Consider the following 25,484-nt stretch of genomic DNA (forward strand, 5'->3'; position numbering starts at 1 on the left):
CACCGAAAAATTACAATGATAGAAGAATAATCTTACCAAAATATAGCAAATATATATATAAAAATGATTTTATTAAAACTAATGTAAAGTTCAAGACTTGCCATTTGAGAATTATCAATAGCATCTATCACTTTTTGACAATTACTTCTTCAAGATGGCTTCCTCCTGCACGAATACACTCTTGAAATCTGTGTTTATATTCCTGAACGATTGTTACAACATTTCAGCTGGGATATTGTTAATTTAATTTTGAGTTGTCTGTTATGATTTAACCACAGTTATTGGTCAAGTTGTGGAAACGTTTGATTTAAGATAGCTCCACAAACAGAAAATCGCAGGTGGACAGATCATGGGACCAGGAAACGCAACCTAGTCGTGAGAATACACGGTTACTAAAGAATACTCACTCGCACAGTTGCCATTGAATGCCGTGCAGAGTGGATTTCGCTCACAATTTCATCAATAATTTTGAATTAATTAAAAATTAGAACAGAATTTAAAATGAAATCCGCAATATCCCAGATGAGATGTTGCAGCGATCAATGAGGAATCGTCAACACAGATTTCAAGAGTGTATTCGTTCAAGAGGATGCCATCTTAAAGAAGTAACTGTCAAAAACTGATAGATGTTATTAATAATATCATAGAGAAGCAATAGCTTGAGTAGATATCCCATGGTATAGGGCGTTTATGTCGCAACTTTTACTGTTATCGCAAGCCGATAGTCCACGTATTTATTTCCCAAAAAGGTGTGTGACGCTGGTAGTCTCTCATATTGTGCTGTTCATACACTCTCACCCCAACAAAACAGTAAAAATCTACAATAATCTATAGTAATGGACTTTGAGATAACAGTAAAAGTTGCGACATAAACGCCATATACCATGGGATCTACTTACGCTATTGTTTCTCTATGATAATATTCACAAAAGACAAGTTTGAACTTTAGATTAGTTTGAATAAAATCATTTTTGCCCTTCCCACTAATGTTTTATGAAGTTTTTTAAAGTTCCTGTTATTGTGTGTCACTCTGTATATATGACGTCATGTGTATCATGCATGTTTCTACCGTTAGTGGCCAGCCTTAGAATAATTTAATATTCGAATTAATTAGTATTTTATTCCCTCCCATTCAACACATGATTAAGAATATACTTAAAGTGAGGTCCACGTTATAATGGCAGTGGAGAAAGATAGCAGAACAACGTTGCCGAACCTCTGTCTTGTCAATGCCTTCTATAGACGTTAGCTGATACAGGTTTATTGACGTAATATCAACTGTTCATTCTCGTTTAAAATAATCAATTATATTTCATTTAATTTTTCAATAATTTCATAATGAATTTTCATTCAGTCGTTAGGTTATGTCAGAGGCCCTGAAATTTATTTATTTATTGATAATATTACATAGGAAACAACAAATTAATCAGGAGACAATGATTGTTCAGACACTAGGACACCAGACCTCAGTCAGCCAGGTCACTCCATATTATTATTCATATATTATAATTTATTAAAATTCATAAAGTTGAACTAATTCTAGTTTAAACTATCAGCTGACACAATAGAAACACATTATAATAAAATTAATGCAAACTTAAACGGTTAAACATTGAACATCAACCATAAATAACATCAAACGGTTTCAATGTTCAAACAGTTTCAACATGTTTCAACCGAAACAATGTTTCAATGTTTGTTTCGCTTGTGTTCATTTGTATTTATTTATATTGTATGTGTATGTAAGTGAATAAATAAACCAACTTTGGATAAAGCGACCCTTAATAAAAACACAATTTGGCTCAGTTGCACAAAAATGTTATTTAATTAAACAGTGATCAAGTACTGATTAAATACTGTACGTCTTCCGCTTCTCTGATTGGTTACCATGGTATTAACTGTCATATCTAATCACGGTTGAAGTTTACTCGATTTTTGCAACCGGAGAAAGTATTTTCTCAAGCTGCGTTTACACCAAAGCTATTAACAAAATGTTTATTTTCCGTCCTTATAGATTCTATTAGATTGGACGGAACTTGACAAACACATATGTTCATCATGTTTATGATAAGTTATGTTCAGTTCATCATGTCTATCTAATCTAATAGAATCTATAAGTACGGAGAAATAAACATTTTGTTGATAACTTTGGTGTGAACGCAGCTCTACGTTGTGAACTGTGGCTTCTCAATTATTCATACTCCTAGATCAAACATAATAAGGTTTGGTTGCACAAACGCCTGTTGAATTTTAACCGTGATTAAAGTTCAACAGGCTTTTGTGCAACTGCACTTTCCATCCCACTGAACCCTTAGAAACCAACCCTCAATTTGAAATAACTCCAAAAATTCAGTTCGAAGATCTTCACAAATTTCAACATAGGCTACTATATTCCCTAAGTTTCATCCCTTTTTGTAGTTTTTAAATCCATTTACTGCAAAAACATACACTTATGTCTACTTGTATAGTTACTTTGAAAGCAGTATTGGTGGGCTCCATAACACTGCAGCGGTCGATCTTCTGGTACTCCTTGCCCGACCGCGGTCGCAACGTGGTAGCTGCTGGACGACTCAGCCTGAAAAACAATGTAATGCTGATGATTTTGAAAGGAAATATATTACAAGTTTGTGATTTATTTATTAAGTTCATTAAAAAAGTGTAGAATTGGGATTTTTCAATCAGACTCTTGTGCTCATTTAGTTAAATTAATAATAATCGTAGTTTATTTGACAAAAAAAAACATTGTACAAACAAATTGAAATAAAATAACATAACTGATGTAGCAAAAATCCACGCATGCACAATACAAGTTCATCATTATAGTCTAAGTGAAGCCCCAAAGATAATCCTGTGTTAGGCCCTTCTTCGTATGTTATGTTTAATCACAATAGAAAATGATCAAACAAAAGATAGAAAAAATGAAAGAAGGAATATGTAGTCTTACATTAGTAGTATACAAAATATTCAGTGAGAATTTTTTATCGTGAGGAATTTATTTTCCTGTTGAAAATTATTTTCTCACGTCAAGATTTTGCTAACTTGCGTCCGGGAAGACAGTCATTTTTTTAATTTTATGCAGGGTTGAGGTATTCTCACGGAACTGTATTTCCGTTAGCGATGGAAAATACACTAGTATTTGGGAATATTTCAATCTTGCATTTTTCTTTCCCACGGAAAGACTTTCTCCGTCTACACGTGGACCGTCGTCTCGTTGGTGGAACGGGAACATAATCTGCGTGGAAAAGATCAGTCCGCGAACAGAATCACATTAAAAATCCAGAGATAGCCTAGGGTCACGAGGGCTCAAAATTAACGTGTTACATGTGGTGAAATCTATATAAATAAAAATCGAGCCTCAAATTTTGACTTTCAATAACTTTTTATGTGTGCACCGAATTTGATGATTTTTGTTTAGTTGTGTTCGTTATGTTCAGGACCAGGTTTATGGCCTATCAAATTTATAATCCGACTTCAGGACTCTTTCCTACGGTCCTTCAAAGTTTACATGTAATCCTTATGAGAGAGGATTTGTGAGCTGGCTACACACAGAAATAAAAATCAGTTGTTATAATCATTGCGTTTTACAACTGCCATCGGTATATAGTAGACAAGAGTGTGTGCTGCTCCATAACCGCCCATGTATTTTATTTATTCTAAACGCCCCGATTAAAAACAAAATGACTGTTCTGTGTGTAACCATCCAGCAGTGCGGCTTCAGGTTAAAGACTTACAACATGCTCTAAAGACATTTCTTTGTTTCAAATAATTATGCTGTCTTTGGTGTTCAGAATTAATTGATTTTTAGTAAATTATTTATTTTGCAGTTGGAAAGTTTAGTTTAATGGTTTAGAAAAGTATCTATATAAATAAAATGTCGCATTGCACCTCCTCAGGTGTGCATCCAGCTAAAGTTTGTCATGAGATGCATTAAACTAATTTGTGGTACGAAGTTCGTCAGGCCAGCTAGTATAAGGGCCGTTTGCACAGTCAAAGCTTAAACTGAATTCAATCAGCTGGTGGCTTAAACTAGAAATGAACCACATTATAATGAACGAGACTTGATATGGATTTAATCCAGTTTAAGATGCAATTTAGTTTAAACTGATACTGTGCAAAACGCCCTTATTGTATAAATTTTGAAAATGTTTGATTCGTCCGATTTTGTGAAGTTATTTAAATTGGTTCGAATTGTCAGTGAAATAAATTAAATTAGTTCGAATTGTCAGTGAAATAAACATAAAGAACGTAGTGTAGTGCAAAGTTTCAGTCGTGATGAGATTAATAGTTTTCAAGATAGTGGTTGCCATTATATTTTCTAAGCCTGAGCTAGAAAAATCCTTGAATGACCGAGTCCCTAGTATTATAAATTTATAATGAAAGAAATGAGTAAAGTTCACGCTACCTTCGTTAACAGTTAGAATCCCCGATCAGTTTTTAGATTAGAGAAAATCTAAAAGGCAGTTTTCTAAGCTATATAATATGCAGCTGATTCTCATATAACTTAAACTCATGAACTTATATAATTGTGCAAAATATCACTGTGAGGACAATATAGATGGTGATGATGGTTAAAGCTAAAAATTAGGCGTTTTTCACAATACAAGGAGCATTGTTGTCAGGTGTACCAGGAAATCTATACGAGATAGAGCGCTCTACCTGGCCTCAGATTGTAGAGCACAAAATTACGCCCAGAGGGATTTTGTATCTTACATCTAAATGGTAACAATCGGGAGATATTGTTGATCAAATACTAAATATAATCAAAATTGATTCTTTTCTTGAAATTTTACTCATTTTCGAAAAATCATAACTCAGTACTCATTGGAGATAGAGAGTTTCGAATGATCTCATTTCATTCAAAATTGTTTAATCCTAAAAAAGGCAGGAGCGAATTTTTCTGTCGTATCACTGGATTTGGCGGAAATAGCTGAAAACTGGTAAATGAACCGAAAATACGAGGTTTATGGGCCACCCTGTATCTAGCACAAGGAAATTTTGCATGAAGAATTTGGTTTATTACTTTATTACTTCTCTCATGTATCCAAATAATATATTAGAAAATCAGAACTACAATATAAATTGCAAGCACCAATGTAAATAGTGACTGGACTATATTAACCATCCTCGGTTAATTAAGAATCTATATGCAAAGTTAATCAATCCAGTAGTTCAGACGTGTTGATGCGCCATACCTGAATTTCCTATAGGCCGATTCTTTCCTTCATTATATAGACAGACGTTTCAAATTATTTTATGTCTCACCTTAAACTGTCTGGCGTATCCGACGAGCTGTAGGAGGAGAGAGACAACGTCTCAAAGTAGTCAGACATGTCCGAAGTCCCGCTGCTTGTGCTTCGCGAGTCCAAATAAGCCGCCGCCAAAACTAAGTCCCCGGCCGGACTTACACAGCCTGCAAAGTAAAGCACTAAGTAAAGTCACACTGCAAAGTAAACCAACAAGTTGAAACGACTTGAAATTATTTTCATAGCCACTTGATTATTAAAACAGTTCGAGGCAATAGATTTTGATAAAATAACATAATATATACTAGTGATTACTCATTAATGCATTTTGAGACAATTGATTACAATTAGATAAGAAATAAGGAGATTACGTCTTATTTATGCATTTTGAGCAGTAGATTTCAATAAAATAAGATATTGGAGATTACTTATTTAAGCATTTTGAGACAATTGATTTCAATTAAATATCTTATCAGAGATTGGCCGTTTTCATTCTAAAGGGGTGTTTACATTGGTCAAGTTTAGTTGAAGTCAAGTTGAGGAGAACAGGGAGCTTGAATCCACTCCACCAGTGTAAACCCTTCTTCAAGTTTTGTTGATTCAAATGGATGTTGAGCATGTTTGACTTTTGGATTCAACTTGAATGTTGAAGTTACAATCTAACCTACAAATGGGAAAATGAGATAAAACAGTTAAATGTATGAAAACAATTAAATAGAAATAAATATTATGATGCAAGAAAAGTAAGAAGAAATTTTGAGATTAATTAGATTTTTCAATTTATAATTATATACTTTTGAAGTTATGAAACTTGTATTCAAGTAAACCTGGCATCAATTTTTCAAAAACGCCTATTTAATTCAAACGTTAAAAAACTTAAATTCAAGTAAACAATGGTCGCAGATAATCATTGTAATTAATTTTATTGTAGCAACCCTTACCTCTGATTATAAAATTAGAATAAATGTAAACGGGCAGTGTCTATGGAAAATTGCTGCTAGTATAATTCGGAAATCATGACTGTATGTGGTGCAGAAAAAACGCAAGTTTTTCGAACTGCTAGTACTCGACGACGGGAGGGGGTATTGCCCTGAAACGAATGTTGGCAGACGGCCCATACAGTTGCTATAAGCGTTGGAACGTACAACATCGTGTGTTCGCTGTCGAGCAGTTTTCTAGAAACAATGAATCTGTAGTCACAGTGCAACGCTTTTCCGTCAATATTTTAGAGTTGGGCGTCGAGGTGCAGTGTCTGATCGAAGTACTTTACTCCGATTGGTGCAGCATTTAGAAGTACTGGTTCTGTGATGAAAAAGAAACCACCTGGTCTTCCCCGTTCAGTTCGTATTCCGGAAAATGTAGAACAAGTCAGAACAGCAGTTGTTACTAGTCCTAGACAAATGGTCGCCAAACCTGTGAGCTAGAATAGCGTTTATAAAACTTCTAGTGAGCTACCAAGGAATATTAGACTGAAGAAAGTATCTTTTATTGCCTAAAGAGATGCATTTCTAGTGTTGAAATCTACTTATAGCAAAAGTTGAAATGTACATTTCAATGAGAGCAGTGGAACGTACTCTTTTTGGTCATCAAGTATTTTCTTGATGTTTGGAGTGTACGTTGCAGCCGCCATTCTGTTGCAGTTGTCCAAATATACATCAATAGTTTCAATCAGTCAGTCTGTTCCTATATAGATTTTTCATGAATTTCATACTTGAAAAAGATGCTTCACACAAGTAAGTAGAGCTGAACATAGCTTTCAACCTCAATGCAACTTGAATAATATTTGGATATTTTTCTTTGGGCACTTGAGGCCAAATATTTCCAGTTTTAGAAAGTGATCTGAGAGACAGATCATTTTGAAAATCCACAAATTCCATTTCATTTGAAGCCTGATCTCCACCAAAATGTTGTACAACACAAGCTGCAAAATCTTCTGCATAGATCTCTACAAAAGAGAGTTGATGAATTGTACCATATTTGATATGCTTTTAAAATCTTGAAATCGTTGATCAAACTGTTGTCTCAAGTCTGAAAGAATTGTAACGTATTTTTGGTTATTGCTGCGGTGCTGTGGAGGATTTTTCTCGTCATTGATTTTCTTCAGACTGGAAAAGTGTTTATATTCAAACTGAACGACATTTTTTTGCACGAGCATTTCTGTGAGCTAACAAAAAACTACCCCACGAGCTAACGGTAGCTCGCGATCGACTGTTTGGCGACCACTGTCCTAGACGATCGAGTCGACGACATGGCCTCAGGACTAAGCGACACTGACTCGGTCTACATTTTCAGGAGTACGAAATGAACGGAGAACACCAGGCGGGTTATTTTTCAACACAGAACTAGTACTTCTAAACGCTACAACCCATCGGAGTACAGTATTTCGATCAGGCACTGCACCTCGACGCCCAACTCTAAAATATTGAAGGAGAAGCGTTGCACTGTGACTACAGATTCATTGTTTCTAGAAAACTGCTCGACAGCGAACACACGATGTTGTACATTACAACGCACATAGCAACTGAAATGGCATAGTATGGGCCGTCTGCCAACATTCGTTCCAGGGCAATACCCCCTCCAGTCACCGAGTACTAGCGGTTCGAAAAACATGCGTTTCCTCTGCACCGCATAAAGTCATGATTTCAGAATTATACTAGCAGCGATTTTCCATTGACACTGCCAGTTTACATCTATCTATCTATCTATCTATCTATCTCTATATATATATATATATATATATAATATATATATATATATATATATATATATATATATATAATATATATATATATGAAAGCGAAAAGGCATTCACTCACTGACTGACTCACTCGCTCGCAGAACTAAAAATCTACCAGACCAAAAACGTTCAAATTTGGTAGTAGGTATGTTCTGTTGGCCCTTTAGAGGCGCACTAAGAACGGACTTGGAAAAAATTCCAAAGATACGTCCAAAATCTGCGTTTTCCAGCGTTTTCTCAGCTTTATCGAGAACAAATGAACAGAAAATGTTCAAATTTAGTACAGAAGCTCAGCTAGGGTGTAATAACGTTGTGTTAGAAGGAATTTGAAATAACGCCAAAGATACGCCCAAAATCTGCGTTTTCCAGTGTTTTCTGCGCTTTCTCAGCTTTATCGAGAACTGATGAACAGAAAATGTTCAAATTTACTACTAAGCTCAGCTGGGGTGTAATAATGTTGACAGATATGGCGAACGAAGCGAGCCTGACGGCTAGTTTATTCTAATTTTATAATACAGAGGTAAGGGTTGCTCAACAAAATAAATTACAATGGTTATCTGCGACCATTGTTTACTTGGATTCAAGTTTTTTAACGTTTGAATTAAATGGGCGATTTTGAAAACTTGGTCAGGTTTACTTGACATAACCTCAAAAGTATAAAATTATAAATTTCGAAATCTAATTACTCTTAAATTTCCTACTTACTTTTCTTGCATCATACTCTTCTATTCAGATGTTTTTATACATTTAACTGTTTTATCTCATTTGCCCATTTGTAGGGTGGATTGACTCCCGTCGCCGAGTACTAGCGGTTCGAAAAACATGTGTTTCCTCTGCACTACTCTGTATTTAATTGTTATATTATTCAAAGGTTAATAAAGTTGATTTTCAACTTGACTAACGTAAACTCTACTTTACCGATTTCTTGCCGACACTACACTACAGACAGTCTCTGACTGATTATAGCACTTGTGAAACAAATGAACGGCTGACTAATCTTTTTTGTATAGTAACGCTCATCGAATTTCCATCTAGCTGTTTTCGATGTGCAACAGCGGACAAAATGAAGATATCATCCATTTCTTGAGAAAGTGTTCTATTTTATCGGAATTCAGATTTAGTATATGGGGAGTGCGAGAGCATTGAACTGGGAGAGCTGGGAAAAATTGATAAAATTCATTAGAATAGCCTGGAGGTACCGATCTCAGCTGATTGAGCAGTTCAACACTTGAAAATGCAATCTTTCTCCTGACTTAATAATTACATTAATTAATTATTTGTAGAGTCTAATAGTAGTTAACTCCTGGCAGACGGCCTGAAGGCCTTTGCTGTAGAAAATTTATCAAGTTATATATTTTTTGTTGTTGTGGTTGATGTCAATAAAGATTTTTTGAATTATTATTATTATTATCAAGCTGTTTACCCTGTTGTCAATATTTGCAGTAGCAGAAGTCTTCGGGGTGATTTACAGTATTTAATTGGGATTTTTGTTTAGTAATTATTCAAATAAATGAAGAATTGCAATTAAAGATTATGAGTGGTACTGACCTCGCAAGGCATCGCGTTTCACAGAGTAGAGCGGCACCTCAGCTTCGGCAGAGGCCGACTTGGCGGGCAGAGCAGCCACCCCCACCCCTAACCCGCCACCAAGGGCCCCCAAGCCGCCCCCACCCTGCAGCCGCTGCTGGAATTGGAACTGCAACGCCTGCAGTGGATCGTCGGAGGACCGCGAGCGACGCGGCAACGTAGCAACGCCGCAAGAGCGGCCAAAACGTGGCAACACCGCGGCTAGATGTCGGCGCGAGGACCGGGCAGTTGTTAGCGGCAGTTCAAACTCGGCGAAATCGGCGCCGCGACGCTGAAGCGAGGCCACAGACACGCCTGAGTCGTTTGAGGAGGACGAGTCGCGATTGTGGCCGCCCGAGGATGACTTGTGGCAAGGGATGCTCGACGAGGACGCTCGGCGAATGTGAACCGGGGCGTTGCCTCCCACCAGAGTGCGCAAAGAGTCACTGCTTCCTCCTCTCAACAGATCCTCTTCGTCGTTGACTGGTGTAGCAGCCAGGTCTCTTTCTGTATTACACAATTGGTCTCTTTCCACTCCTGACCCATTACACAATTGATCTCTTTCTCCCCTAGATCCATTACACAATGTACTCGATGACACATTTTCGTACATTTTGTTTGTAGCATTTTCGCCACACAACACACCATTGTTAGCTAGCAACGAGCTCACAAACGGGTTAGTCTTGTTGCCACAACTGTTCAAGCTACATAATGAGCTTGAAGTCATGCGTACAGTCTTTCCACCGATACTATCAGTGCACAAAAAATTGGACAGCGATGAGCCCACAGACATATGAGTGTTGCCACTACGACTACACAGTGAGCCCACAGACGCATCAGTCTTCCCAATCTGATTGCACATCACACCACTATTTGACAGCGATGAGCCCGCAGATGCATTAGTATTCCCATTCTGACAGCATAATGAATTCGAAGACAAGCCTACAGATGCATTAGTGTTCCCATTCTTACAGTACAAAGAGTTTGTTGACAAGCCCACAGACGCATCAGTCTTCCCACTCTGACTACACAGCGAGTCCACCGAATTGTTCACCTGAGTGGAACTACCCGACGACACCGTTCGCTCAGTTATCGATTCCAAATTGTTATCGATGTATCGAGTCGAATCGGCCGAACTCGACCGTTTACGCATTGCAGCACAATCCTCGCCACTGCGCATGCGCTTCAAATACGGACTAGAGCTGGCCGACTGAACACCACTCACCACTGCGCAGCACTCACTGCGCATTCTACTGCGCATGCGCACATCTGACGACACCAGACTCGGAACACTGGCAGCCTTTTCGGTCAGGTTGGCACAACTGCCACCTCCCTGCTGCGATATTGGCAGCATTGGCAGGTAGCCCGGGAAGTTTGAACCACCATTTTTCCCCTCCTTCTTCCCCTCCATCGGTTCCATCATGAGATAATCGTCCTTACTGTTGTCTCCTCCCCCACCCCCGACCTTACTAACATTAGTGTGTCCACATTTCGCACAGAATTTGCCGCAATCTTCAGCAGACGGACGCTTCAAATCGCGCACGTTCTCGTAGTACTCGAGTGATTGGGCAAACTCCAGATTGGCGTAGTTGTGCGAATTATTGCTGCCGATATCAACGTTTCCGCCCAGTTCAACGTTAACGTAGTTGGAGCCGGCAGTTTCGTCGACACTATTTTCGGAGGGTCGACGGACGGTCGAGTCGTTGGACGGGGCATTCTTCGAGGTCTTCTTCAGTTTGTTGACGGTGGCATAGATAGCCACCTCACCGCTTTTATTCACCACCGGCATGCGACCTTCGCCGTCTAGTTTCACCTACAACAAAAAAAGAGAATTCAATTCGATTGATTAGGTATAAAGTGACAAAATAATAGTAGTAGTAGTATTAGTAGTAGTAATATAATAATAATAATAATAATAATATAATAATAATAATAAATAGTTATTTTCCTCCACCTACTGTCTAAAGTACTTACTTTACTCCCTGAAACCTAATACTAAAGTGTCACTTTTTCGCTCTCAGTAGTAAAAAACAGAAAAACTCCCTAGGGAGTAAAAGTGACTCCATTTAAATAACATGGGGGGCATCTCTATTTTGAAACTTACATTGTAATAGGTTAGAAGGTCTAAGCTCAGATGAGAAAGCATAATAGAGGTGTCTGTCATTGAGTCAACTGAATTCAATACCACAACCAGAAATTTGATCAACTCATGAAATATATGTTTGTATGATATTATATTCTTAATATTAGTAGACGATAAAAATTGATACAATTTTAAAAATATTTTATTCTATTCAAAATACCAGCCAACAAATATTTTTGATCTGCAATTCAAATCTGAACCGCGTGATCTGGAGTCAGCCATTTTTGGTAGACGCCCATCTGATATAATTGTTACAACTTTTGCCGATAGATAGCACAATCGGCAGTGCCAATCAGACGACTCCTAATGACTGGTTTTTAGGTTTCAGATTTTAGGTTATGTTGTTAGGAAACATTGTCACCAATACGTAAGTTATTAAAATGATATTATTTGCAGTTTCTATAAAAAAATGTAGATTGAGGAAAAATGTTGTGTACATCACGAGCGAAAAAATACGTTTTCTCCCTCGGGAAAATTGTTGCCCTCGGCTTCGCCTCGGCCTTCAAACTTTTTCCCACAGGGAGAAAAAATCGTACTTTTCACTCTAGATATACAAATAACTATTGTATATCTAGAGTGAAAAATGCCACTTTTTCTCCCTGAAGAGAAAGATTGATGCCCGATGCGAAGCCGAGTATAGCCGTCTATAGAAGGCATTGACAAGACAGGATCGGCAGGGTTGTTCTGCTATCTTTCTCCACTGCCATTATAACGTGGACCTCACTATAGTATGCTGCACCAGGACCTTGCTTGAAAGTTTGAGCTGATTGAGGAGATCGTTCTCTATTACGAACATCATAGAGAAAAGATAGGACAAGACCCTTGGTATGGGGCGTTTATGTTCCAAATTTCACTGTTAACTCAAGCCGATAGTCCTAGTAGTTGTTTTTGTGACGCTGGTAGTCACTCATACTGTGCCGTTCTTAAGGTGAGTACAGATTTACGCGCCGCGAACATGAGCAATTCACTTTTAATCAGCTGACTATATCTGTATTTTTGACCGAGCGAAGTGAGGTCTAAGATTCAAGTCGACGGTTTGGCATTTCTCTTAACGTTTAAATGTTTATATGTTTTTATGTTGCGCATTTACGGCGAAACGCGATAATAGATTTTCATGAAATTTGACAGGTATGTTCATTTTTTAAATGCGCGACGACGTATATACAAGATATTTGGAAATTTTGCATTTCAAGGATAATATGGCTTCCTTGAAATTGGTCTTTTTGAGTTTGTCACTTGCTTGTGATTTTGTTAATTTTGTCTTATCGTTTGTAAGTATTGAGATGTGACCTGGTTTCCATAATTTTATTTATTCTAGTGGTTTGAATAAGCTCTTTTTCTTTCTATTGACATGTTTGCTGTACCTAGTTGTTCGAACTCACTGCCGGCGCACAAGTTTTATTTGCCGGTAGTGCCATTTTGTAAGTTAGAATATTTATTTTATCAATCTGTATTATTTTATGGCAAATAAATGAATTTGAAATTGAATATAAAAGGAAAAAGGAGCCTCCTTCAAGTCGACGGTTTGGCATTCCTCTTAATGTTTGAATGTTTAAATGTTTATATGTTGCGCATTTACGGCGAAACGCGGTAATAGATTTTCATGAAATTTGACAGGTATGTTCCTTTTTTAATTGCGCGTCGACTTATATACAAGGTTTTTGGAAATTTTGTATTTCATGGATAATATAAAAGAGAAAAGGAGCCTCCTTCATACGCCAATATTAGAGTAAAAGTCAGACTATTATTCATCATAAATCAGCTGACAATGATTACACAGATGTGTGGAGAAGCCAGTCTATTGCTGTATTTCCATAAGGTCTATAGTTTCAATCAGGTACTTGTGGATGTGAACACTGCGTGAGGTCTACTGTTCACAGAACTACTAGTTACAGAATCGGTAAGATACAGATATAAAAAGCTTGGCAACAACTGATTAAAAGTGAATTGCTCATGCTCGCAGCGCGTATATCTGTACGCACCTTTACACTCTCACCCGAACAACACGGTAATAGAAGACAGTGGTCGGCTTCAGTTGACAAAAATCGGCTTGAAATTTGGAACATAAACGTCCTATACTATGGAATATCTTCTTATGCTATCCTTTCTCTATGCTAATCATCCAGTGAATGAGAACAACACCCATAAGTGTATCAGAGCAGATAGCATCATCCTTTCTAGCTCCGCAACATTGCCAGATCGGTTTTCAACAATGTAGAAATAAAATTAAAAATAATATTTAATCCCAACTATGGGAATTTATCATAAATAATTTATCGTTGAAAAATAGTTTTTATTGACAAATAGAATAGATTGTTTTTAACTAGCAGTTCTGTGAACAGTAGACCTCTCGCAGTATTCTCATCCACAAGTACCTGATTGAAACTATAGACCTTATGGAGATACAGCAATAATAGACTGGCTTTTTCACACATCTGTGTAATCACTTGTCAGCTGATTTATGATGAATAATTCTATAGTCTGATTTTTACTCTAATATTGGCGTATGGAGGAGGCTCATACGTCTCTCCACACATCTGTGTAATCACTTGTCAGCTGATTTATGATGAATAATTCTATAGTCTGATTTTTACTCTAATATTGGCGTATGAAGGAGGCTCATACGTCTCTCCACACATCTGTGTAATCACTTGTCAGCTGATTTATGATGAATAATTCTATAGTATGATTTTTACTCTTATATTGGCGTATGAAGGAGGCTCCTTTTTCCTTTTATATTATCCTTGAAATGCAAAATTTCCAAAAATCTTGTATATACGTCGTCGCGCAATTAAAAAATGAACATACCTGTCAAATTTCATGAAAATCTATTACCGCGTTTCGCCGTAAATGCGCACCATATAAACATTTAAACATAAAGAGGAATGCCAAACCGTCGACTTGAATCTTAGACCTCACTTCGCTCGGTCAATAAGAATTCAACATCAGATCCTCAATCTCAATTATTATGTAAATTCATTGACCGAGCGAAGTGAGGTCTAAGATTCAAGTCGACGGTTTGGCATTTCTCTTAATGTTTAAATGTTTACATGTTGCGCATTTACGGCGAAACGCGGTAATAGATTTTCATGAAATTTGACAGATATGTTCCTTTTTAAATTGCGCGTCGACGTATATACAAGGCTTTTGGAAATTTTGCATCTCAAGGATAATATAAAAGGAAAAAGGAGACTCCTTCATACGCCAATATAAGAGTAAAAATCAGACTATAGAATTATTCATCATAAAACAGCTGACAAGTGATTACACAGATGTGTGGAGAAGCCAGTCTATTACTATATTAATTTGTATAAGGTCTATAGTTTCAATCAAAGACCTTAATTGAAGAGGTATGCATCTTTAAGCTGGGTTACACCAACGTTATTAACAAAATGTGAACTGAGTTTGTTAACATTTAAAGCAAGTGACATCAGGTACTTGTGGATGAGAATACTGCGTGAGGTCATTGTGGAGACACAAATCAATACAATTGTACACAGTTCTCGATTTAGCCGTACTGCGTTTAGCCTCACAGCGCTACCTGTCCACCAATCGACGAACCTTTTGCACCCCGATTCTATAGAAATTGTGAGACGGGTTTTTCGAGTATTTCACAAAATCTAGAGCCACTTTGCGGTATGTAATGAATGAAACGTTTGTTCAAATGCTAGTTGCGAACAATCGCATCAAACTCCAACCATTTTCAAGTGCGAATCAGGTGTAATGAGGGGAAATTGGAGCTGACTCTCGCCAGAGTCAGTCAGTTTTCAATATTTGATTTGACTTCCACTCAATTCCTTGCTGTCGATTGTTGATGATAGTTGTTCCAACAAAGTAAGCCCTAAAATTAGGGATTTTTTTGAGAACAGGACTCTATTAAAAAAAGGTCCTGTTCGTTAATTACCGTAATTTAGTAATACAGAGTGTCTGATAAGTCACTCCCTATTTTTATACAGCTATAATTTCTCCATTTTTATGAACCAATTTTGTTAGAACTACATAGAGCACTCCTTGAGGTTGTGTTCAACACCAATTTTCATTCATTTCAGTTTAAAAATGTCCCCTCTCTTGACTGTGGAAGAACGAGCCAAGATAGCAGCTCATTATGAGGTCTTATGCAAGTACAAAGGTGGTGGAGGGCTGAACGAGGGATCCATGCAATGCAAAAAGACGATCTGGCAACAGAGAAAAGCGAGAAAGAGATAGCGCTATCCGCTTTGTTGAATGATGGACAAGGATAGCAATACCACTGCTAATCAAACACTGCCATTATAACGTGGACCTCACTATAGAATGCAACGTTTACAACAGAAGAAATACTTGAAAGATGTCAATAATGAAGCTATTATCAATTCCGATGATACTGGAATTTATTGTACAGTAATTTGTAATTTGTCATTTGTTCAACTATATATAAAAAAGTTTTCTTTAAAATGTAGAAGCATTATGTTTGGTATCAAACTATGAGGAAATTTGGAACATAAACGTCTTATACCATGGGATATCTTCTTATGCTATCCTTTCTCTAAGCTAATCATCCAGTAAATGAGAACAACACCCATAAGTGTATCCACCCATGGCTGTATCCATTCATATACTGGGACAGATCAGTGTTGACTGGCAGGAAAATTCTACAGAAGGCCAGATCTTGATGACAACATTTTTAGACACTTTGAACTAAAGCCCGGTCCAGACGCTCAAGTTTAGCTTCAGTCTTTTGCTCAAGCAAAAGTCGGAGAATGTAAGTCGTTGCGTCTGGACGGTAAAACGGATGGGTGTTCAAGCTTAAGTCGTCAAACTTGAAATGTATCGGCCGGAAATCTTTTTCCATCAAACCGTCCGTCTTTTGTCTATCTACCAAAACCTAAATCGCGTAAAAATGGAGATAGAGAAATTGTGATTTCAGATTCGGATTCAGCACCCTCAAATTAATAAAATGCCTCGCGAGTACTTGAAAATAAGCAAGTTTTTTTCATCGATTGTATAAAACGCCATTTAACCCTTTTTTCTTTCTTGACTCTCATGATACTCTGAGAATTTGATGTTGATATTATGATTTACTATCATGATATATTAAGATGTATTTATATTGTTGATAAGAATACTATCTACAACATTTCAATCCATTTACAATCACTGTGTCTCGAGATATGACATGTAAACAAAGCCATTAAGCGATTAACAGTAATATTCTTGTCATTATGTTGTTAGATATAGCATTATCCAGTTGAATCAGCGAAAAAATATACAACTATATTTAACCCTAAACTCCAAATATGTCAACCGTATACAATTTACGACTATAAAATATACAGAAACTTCATAAAATATACGTATACAATTTACGTCGGTAAATAAAAATTATGACTCAATGAACCATATCACAAATATTGAAGTGATACATAACCTCTAGCTACTTTGGACTGTTGTAAAAATTAGAATTGGAACCGTTTCGGGCGTAAGTTTTAGCCTGTGGTACTTTTCTGTAAGTTGTATGATTCTGAATGATTGAATAAATAAATAAATAAACATATCAAGAACTGAACTTGTAAGCACAAAAATAGGAAAACGGACGACATAAGACGGATGCGTGTGGACGCAATTTTACATCATTCTTATGCTTGAACCAAACGATCCGTCTTTTGCTTGAGCGTCTGGACCTGGCTTAAGAGTCATAAAATAGTGGACCTGCTAAGGTAGCGCAGACGATAGTTGAGAGTATTGATGCATGAGTTAAAATATGTCAAAACAAGCCTTGACACCACAAGCTATAGTAATGTCCACGTTATAATGGCAGTGGAGAAAGATAGCAGAACAACGTTGGCGATCCTCTGTCTTGCCAATGCCTTCTATAGACGGTAGCTGATACAGGTCTATTAATGTAATATTAACAATTCATTCTCGTTTAGAATGATTAATTATTGACCGAGCGAAGTGAGGTCTAAGATTCAAGTCGACGGTTTGGCATTTCTCTTAATGTTTAAATGTTTGAATGTTTAAATGTTAATAAGTTGCGCATTTACGGCAAAACGCGGTAATAGATTTTCATAAAATTTGATAGGTATATTCCTTTTTAAATTGCGCGTCGACGTATATACAAGGTTTTTGGAAATTTTGCATTTCAAGGATAATATAAAAGGAAAAAGGAGCCTCCTTCATACGTCAATATTAGAGTGAAAATCAGACTATAGAATTATTCATCATAAATCAGCTGTCGAGTTGACTATAAATTGCATGCCATGACGCATGCAATTCAATATCTCAATGTAACTTGGTAAAAAATTAGCAGCTGTGTAGACTATAAATTGCATGCCTCATTGAATGCAATTTTTCATGCACTATTGAATAGTTGGTGCATCAAATAAATAGCTGTTAGTGTATCAGTGTGGATGTGCTTATGCTTTGGGACGTCGTTACAACTGCGCAAGGTCTACTATTCACAGAACTACTAGTATTTCATTAAGCAAAAAATTGTATTTTTCAATAATTTCATGATAGATTTTCATGTTTAAGATGGAATATTTTGTTAATTAATTATTAATTCTACATTGTTGAAGACGATCTGGCAACAGAGCAAAGCGAGAGAGAAATGACGCTATCCGCTTTGTTGAATGATAGACAAGGATAGCAGCATCAATGTTACTATGGCTGCGGTCACACCAGCTAGCTATAGTGAGGTCCACGTTATAATGGCAGTATTTGCTAAACATTGGTGTTATCTTTGTCTATCATTCGACAGAGCAGATAGCATCATCCTTTCTAGCTCCGCAACATTGCCAGATCGGTTTTCAACAATGTAGAAATAAAATTAACAATAATATTTAATCCCAACTATGGGAATTTATCATGTTTATCGTTGAAAAATAGTTTTTATTGACAAATAGAATAGATTGTTTTTAACTAGTAGTTGTGTGAACAGTAGACCTCACGCAGTATTCTCATCCACAAGTACCTGATTGAAACTATAGACCTTATGGAAATACAGCAATAATAGACTGGCTTTTTCACACATCTGTGTAATCACTTGTCAGCTGATTTATGATGAATAATTCTATAGTCTGATTTTTACTCTAATATTGGCGTATGAAGGAGGCTCCTTTTTCCTTTCATATTATCCTTGAAATGCAAAATTTCCTTGTATATACGTCGACGCGCAATTAAAAAAGGAACATACCTGTCAAATTTCATGAAAATCTATTACCGCGTTTCGCCGTAAATGCGCAACATATAAACATTTAAACATTAAGAGAAATGCCAAATCGTCGACTTGAATCTTAGACCTCACTTCGCTCGGTCAATAAGAATTCAACATCAGATCCTCAATCTCAATTATTATGTAAATTCATTGACCGAGCGAAGTGAGGTCTAAGATTCAAGTCGACGGTTTGGCATTTCTCTTAATGTTTAAATGTTTATATGTTGCGCATTTACGGCAAAACGCGGCAATAGATTTTCATGAAATTTGACAGGTATGTTCATTTTTAAATTGCGCGTCGACGTATATACAAGGCTTTTGGAAATTTTGCATCTCAAGGATAATATAAAAGGAAAAAGGAGCCTCCTTCATACGCCAAAAAAAGAGTAAAAATCAGACTATAGAATTATTCATCATAAATCAGCTGACAAGTGATTACACAGATGTGTGGAGAAGCCAGTCTATTACTGTATTTTTATAAGGTCTATAGTTTCAATCAAAGACCTTAATTAAAGAGGTATGCATCTTTAAGCTGGGTTTACACCAAAGTTATTAACAAAATGTTAATAACCTAATCCTTATAGATTCTATTAGATTGAACGGAAGTTGACAAACACACATCTTCATCATGTGTATGATAAGTTATGTTCAATCTAATATAATCTATAAGGATTGAGTTATTAACATGTTAATAACTTTGGTCTAATCGCAGCTTTAAGGTCTTTGGTTTCAATATTTTGTTTTGCAGTCATGATATTATTATGCGTGCCCATTAGTATCAATATTCTCACATTTGAAAAAATAATTTAATAGGTGATTACAAATGAACAAATGAACTGAATAATGATGAAGAAATTATAATATTTTTGATTGTAAAAAATTAATTTTCATCAGATAGAAAGATTATGACGGAACTGGATAAACTATATCATATGGGATACAAATTCAAATATGAACTGAGTTTGTTAACATTTAAAACAAGTGACATCAGGTACTTGTGGATGAGAATACTGCGTGAGGTCTACTGTTCACAGAACTACTAGTTAGTAAATCATTGAAAAAAGTTTTTCTTGGCGAATAAAATATAATAATTGTTTTAAATAAGAATGTTACATCAGATATACCGGTATCAGCCAACTTCTATAGAAGGCAGTGGTAAAGTATAGAATCGAAACTCCGTTCTCCTAACTTTCTCCAATGCCATTATAACGTGGACCACACTTCAGAATAAAAATTATTGTGGAGACACAAATCTATACAATTGTACACAGTTCTCGATTTAGCCGTACTGCGTTTAGCCTCACAGCGCTACCTGTCCACCAATCGACGAACCTTTTGCACCCCGATTCTATAGAAATTGTGAGACGGGTTTTTCGAGTATTTCACAAAATCTAGAGCCACTTTACGGTATGTAAAGAATGAAACGTTTGTTCAAATGCTAGTTGCGAACAATCGCATCAAACTCCAACCATTTTCGAGTGCGAATCAGGTGTAATGAGGGGAAATTGGAGCTGACTCTCGCCAGAGACAGTCAGTTTTCGATATTTGATTTACTTCCACTCAATTCCTTGCAGTTGTCCAGATATCGGGAGATTAAGATGTGAAGCTTGTCCTTCTTTCACGGTAAAACGAAGTAAGCCCTAAAATTAGGGATTTTTTTGAGAACAGGACTCCAATTTTAAAAAAGGTCCTGTTCGTTAATTACCGTAATTTAGTAATACAGAGTGTCTGATAAGTCACTCCCTATATTATATATATATATATATATATATATATATATATATACATTTTACAGTGATTCACCGTCTTCCTTATTTAGTCGAGATCTCCATCTTTGCCTATCCTCCCATTCACCATCCCTTAAATTCCTGGCCTCCATAGCCTCATCCACCTCATTTCTCCATGATCTTTTAGGTCTTCCTCTTTTCCTTCGCCCAATTGGACTCCAATCAGTCACCATCCCTATCCATTTGCTAGCACTCGTCCTTCTAGCATGGCCATACCACATCAACCTTTTATTCTCAATCAACTTTATAATATCCCATTCCACTTTCATTCTCCTTCTTATCTCCTCGTTTCTCACTCTGTCCATTCTGGTAAGCCCGCAGCATCTCCTCCAGTAATCCATCTCAACAACTCTTATCTTATCTCTTGCTCTCTTGTTTGTCACCCAAACATCTGCCCCATACGTCATTATACTTCTGACGATTGCATTGAATATTCTATGTTTATTTTTCCTATGAATATCCTTACTCCATATGATTGGGTGCAACTGTCGAATACAACTCCTGGTTTGGGCCAACCTAATCTTTATCTCCTCGTCTGTATCACCATTTTTCATGATTGTAAATCCCAGGTATTTAAATTTATCTCTCCCTTTTATCACGGTGTTACAGTCAATGGACTAATCCGGTGTGCCATCGCTATTCGTTTGTAAATACTCCGTCTTGTCCACATTGATTTCCATCCCGGCTTTATCATACTCTTCTTTCAACGTTCTCATCATGTAACTTAAAACTTCCTCATCCTGCGCAATAACAACCTGATCGTCTGTATTTATACAGCTATAATTTCTCCATTTATGAACCAATTTTGTTAGAACTACATAGAGCACTCCTTGAGGTTGTGTTCAACACCAATTTTCATTCGTTTCAGTTTAAAAATGCCCCCTCTCTTGACTGTGGAAGTACGATCCAAGATAGCAGCTCATTATGAGGTCTTATGCAAGTACAAAGGTGGTGGAGGGCTGAACGAGGGATCCATGCAATGCAAAAAGACGATCTGGCAACAGAGCAAAGCGAGAAAGAGATAGCGCTATCCGCTTTGTTGAATGATGACACGGGAATGAATGACTTGGTCAAAAACTTTTGGTTATGATCGGGTTTGAGCAGCTCCGTCCACTATAGTGATTTCCACCACATTATAATGACAGTGAAGAAAGATGGGAAAACAGCGCTGCCGATTGTCTGCCTTGCCACTGACTTCTTTAGAGGATAGCTGATACCTGTATATCTGATTCAATATCAACTGTTCATTCTTGTTTAAAATGATCAATCCTATTATATTAAGCGAGCAATTTCTGTATATATTTTTATATTTGGTATATAATATACCAATCAATCCTATTATATTAAGCGAGCAATTTCTGTATATATTTTTATATTTCGTATATATATATATACCCGATCATAACCAAAAGTTTTTGACCAAGTCATTCATTCCCGTGTTAGCGGATGGGCACATTAAAGTGTCGGTCCCGGCTGTAGTAAGACAGTCGTAACGCCCATTGACGGCTTGAGGCTGTGCGGTACACTTTTTGTTTTATTTAAATTGGATAATCTTTTTCAATATAATTGTTAAGATCATTATAAGAGTGAGAAAAAGTGGCAACTGAAATTTTTAAGTGGTCTAATAAGCGAGTTATGGGTTGTTCAAGTGCTAACTTTCCAGATCATAAACGGTTTCGACTATATTAACAGAACTTCTCTTAAAAATTCAAAAAATGTATCTTTCCAAACTGAAACATTATTTTATTCCCTTTATTGTTCATACATAAAAAAGTAACATTTTTTGTAAATTCGATAACTTCTTTATTTGGGCAGAAATCGCGAAAAAAGCATATTAGAACAAAGCCAATGATTTACTGAATGTATTAAAAAACTCTCCAATGGAAAATTCAAAACCGTTTATGATCTGGAAAGAAAACGGAGTTCAACACTTGAACAACCCATAACTCGCTTATTAGACCACTTAAAAATTTCAGTTGCCACTTTTTCTTACTCTTATAATGATCTTAACAATTTATATTGAAGAAGATTATCAAATTTAAATATAAAGAAATTGTACCGAACAGTCTTGAATGATATGAATGATTGAGGCGAGGTGGTAGGCCTACCTTCCCGCAAGGGAATCCCATTCCCACCAACAACAAGACCCAAACGAATTTATTTTATTCTAGTGAAATTGTTGTATTAACAAGAATCCACAATAATATTAATGTCAATATTTCAATGATAATTATTTTGATCACTTTTCAATTCATTGAGCATGAATTTCCTCATAGTTTGATACCAAACATAATGCTTCTACATTTTGAAGAAAACTTTTTTAAATATAGTTGAACAAATGACAAATTACTGTACAATAAATTCCAGTATCATCGGAATTGATAATAGCTTCATTACTGTCATTTTTTAAGTATTCCTTCTGTTGTAAACGTTGCATTCTATAGTGAGGTCCACGTTATAATGGCAGTGTTTGATTAGCAGTGGTATTGCTATCCTTGTCCATCATTCAACAAAGCGGATAGCGCTATCTCTTTCTCGCTTTGCTCTGTTGCCAGATCGTCTTTTTGCATTGCATGGATCCCTCGTTCAGCCCTCCACCACCTTTGTACTTGCATAAGACCTCATAATGAGCTGCTATCTTGGATCGTTCTTCCACAGTCAAGAGAGGGGGCATTTTTAAACTGAAACGAATGAAAATTGGTGTTGAACACAACCTCAAGGAGTGCTCTATGTAGTTCTAACAAAATTGGTTCATAAAAATGGAGAAATTATAGCTGTATAAAAATAGGGAGTGACTTATCAGACACTCTGTATTACTAAATTACGTTAATTAACGAACAGGACCTTTTTTTTAATAGAGTCCTGTTCTCAAAAAAATCCCTAATTTTAGGGCTTACTTCGTTTGTTGTAACAAAAACTCCCTTAAGACTCCATCCAATCAACTGCAAGGAATTGAGTGGGAGTAAATCAAATATCGAAAACTGACTGACTCTGGCGAGAGTCAGCTCCAATTTCCCCTCATTACACTTGATTCGCACTCGAAAATGGTTAGAGTTTGATGCGATTGTTCGCAACTAGCATTTGAACAAACGTTTCATTCATTACATACCGCAAAGTGGCTCTAGATTTTGTGAAATACTCGAAAAACCCGTCTCACAATTTCTATAGAATCGGGGTGCAAAAGGTTCGTCGATTGGTGGACAGGTAGCGCTGTGAGGCTAAACGCAGTACGGCTAAATCGAGAACTGTGTACAATTGTATTGATTTGTGTCTCCACAATAATTTTTATTCTGAAGTGTGGTCCACGTTATAATGGCATTGGAGAAAGATAGGAGAACGGAGTTTCGATTCTATACTTTACCACTGCCTTCTATAGAAGTTGGCTGATACCGGTATATCTGATGTAACATTCTTATTTGAAAAAATTATTATATTTTATTCGCCAAGAAAAACTTTTTTCAATGATTTACTAGCAAGTAGTTCTGTGAACAGTAGACCTCACGCAGTATTCTCATCCACAAGTACCTGATGTCACTTGTTTTAAATGTTAACAAACTCAGTTCATATTTGAATTTGTATCCTATATGATATATTTTATCCAGTTCCGTCATAATCTTTCTATCTGATGAAAATTATTTTTTTACAATCAAAAATATTATAATTTCTTCAGCATTATTCAGTTCATTTGTTCATTTGTAATCACCTATTAAATTATTTTTTTCAAATGTGAGAATATTGATACTAATGGGCACGCATAATAATATCATGACTGCAAAACAAAATATTGAAACCAAAGACCTTAAAGCTGCGATTAGACCAAAGTTATTAACATGTTAATTATTCAATCCTCATAGATTATATTAGATTGAACATAACTTATCATACACATGATGAAGATGTGTGTTTGTCAACTTCCGTTCAATCTAATAGAATCTATAAGGATTAGGTTATTAACATTTTGTTAATAACTTTGGTGTAAACCCAGCTTAAAGATGCATACCTCTTTAATTAAGGTCTTTGATTGAAACTATAGACCTTATACAAATACAGTAATAGACTGGCTTCTCCACACATCTGTGTAATCACGTGTCAGCTGATTTATGATGAATAATTCTATAGTCTGATTTTTACTCTTATATTGGCGTATGAAGGAGACTCCTTTTTCCTTTTATATTATCCTTGAGATGCAAAATTTCCAAAAGCCTTGTATATACGTCGACGCGCAATTTAAAAAGGAACATACCTGTCAACTTTCATGAAAATCTATTACCGCGTTTTGCCGTAAATGCGCAACATATAAACATTTAAACATTAAGAGAAATGCCAAACCGTCGACTTGAATCTTAGACCTCACTTCGCTCGGTCAATGAATTTACATAATAATTGAGATTGAGGATCTGATGTTGAATTCGTATTGACCGAGCGAAGTGAGGTCTAAGATTCAAGTCGACGGTTTGGCATTTCTCTTTAAGTTTAAATGTTTAAGTTGCGCATTTACGGCGAAACGCGGTAATAGATTTTCATGAAATTTGACAGGTATGTTCCTTTTTTAATTGCGCGTCGACGTATATACAACGAAATTTTGCATTTCAAGGATAATATAAAAGGAAAAAGGAGCTTCCTTCATACGTATACATACAAACATATATATTATATTTATTATTTATTTATGGTTATTTATGTCCAACGGATGTCGAAAACGGCTCTAACGATTTTCACGAAATTTGGAACATAGTTGGTTTATGATATAAAAATTCGATTGCACTAGGTCTCATCCCTGGGAAAACTCGCTGAACGACATTAAAAGGATAAT

The 25,484-nt window shown here is 36.3% G+C and overlaps 1 protein-coding gene across 3 annotated transcripts in view; it reads right to left on the reverse strand.

Annotated features, from left to right (window-relative positions):
• LOC111058118 overlaps positions 1-25,484 on the reverse strand; it is a 158,591-nt gene that overhangs the window by 3,968 nt on the left and 129,139 nt on the right. For all 3 annotated transcript variants that reach the window (XM_039427373.1, XM_039427370.1, XM_039427377.1), the window contains exons 12-14: positions 9,529-11,359; positions 5,263-5,410; positions 2,473-2,575 (exon numbers count right to left, since the gene is read on the reverse strand). In XM_039427373.1, coding sequence (XP_039283307.1) covers positions 2,473-2,575; positions 5,263-5,410; positions 9,529-11,359 — 2,082 coding nt within the window. The remainder of the gene's footprint in view (positions 1-2,472; positions 2,576-5,262; positions 5,411-9,528; positions 11,360-25,484) is intronic.

This window comes from Nilaparvata lugens, chromosome 1, assembly GCF_014356525.2.
Source record: "Nilaparvata lugens isolate BPH chromosome 1, ASM1435652v1, whole genome shotgun sequence".
Taxonomy (NCBI): domain Eukaryota; kingdom Metazoa; phylum Arthropoda; class Insecta; order Hemiptera; family Delphacidae; genus Nilaparvata; species Nilaparvata lugens.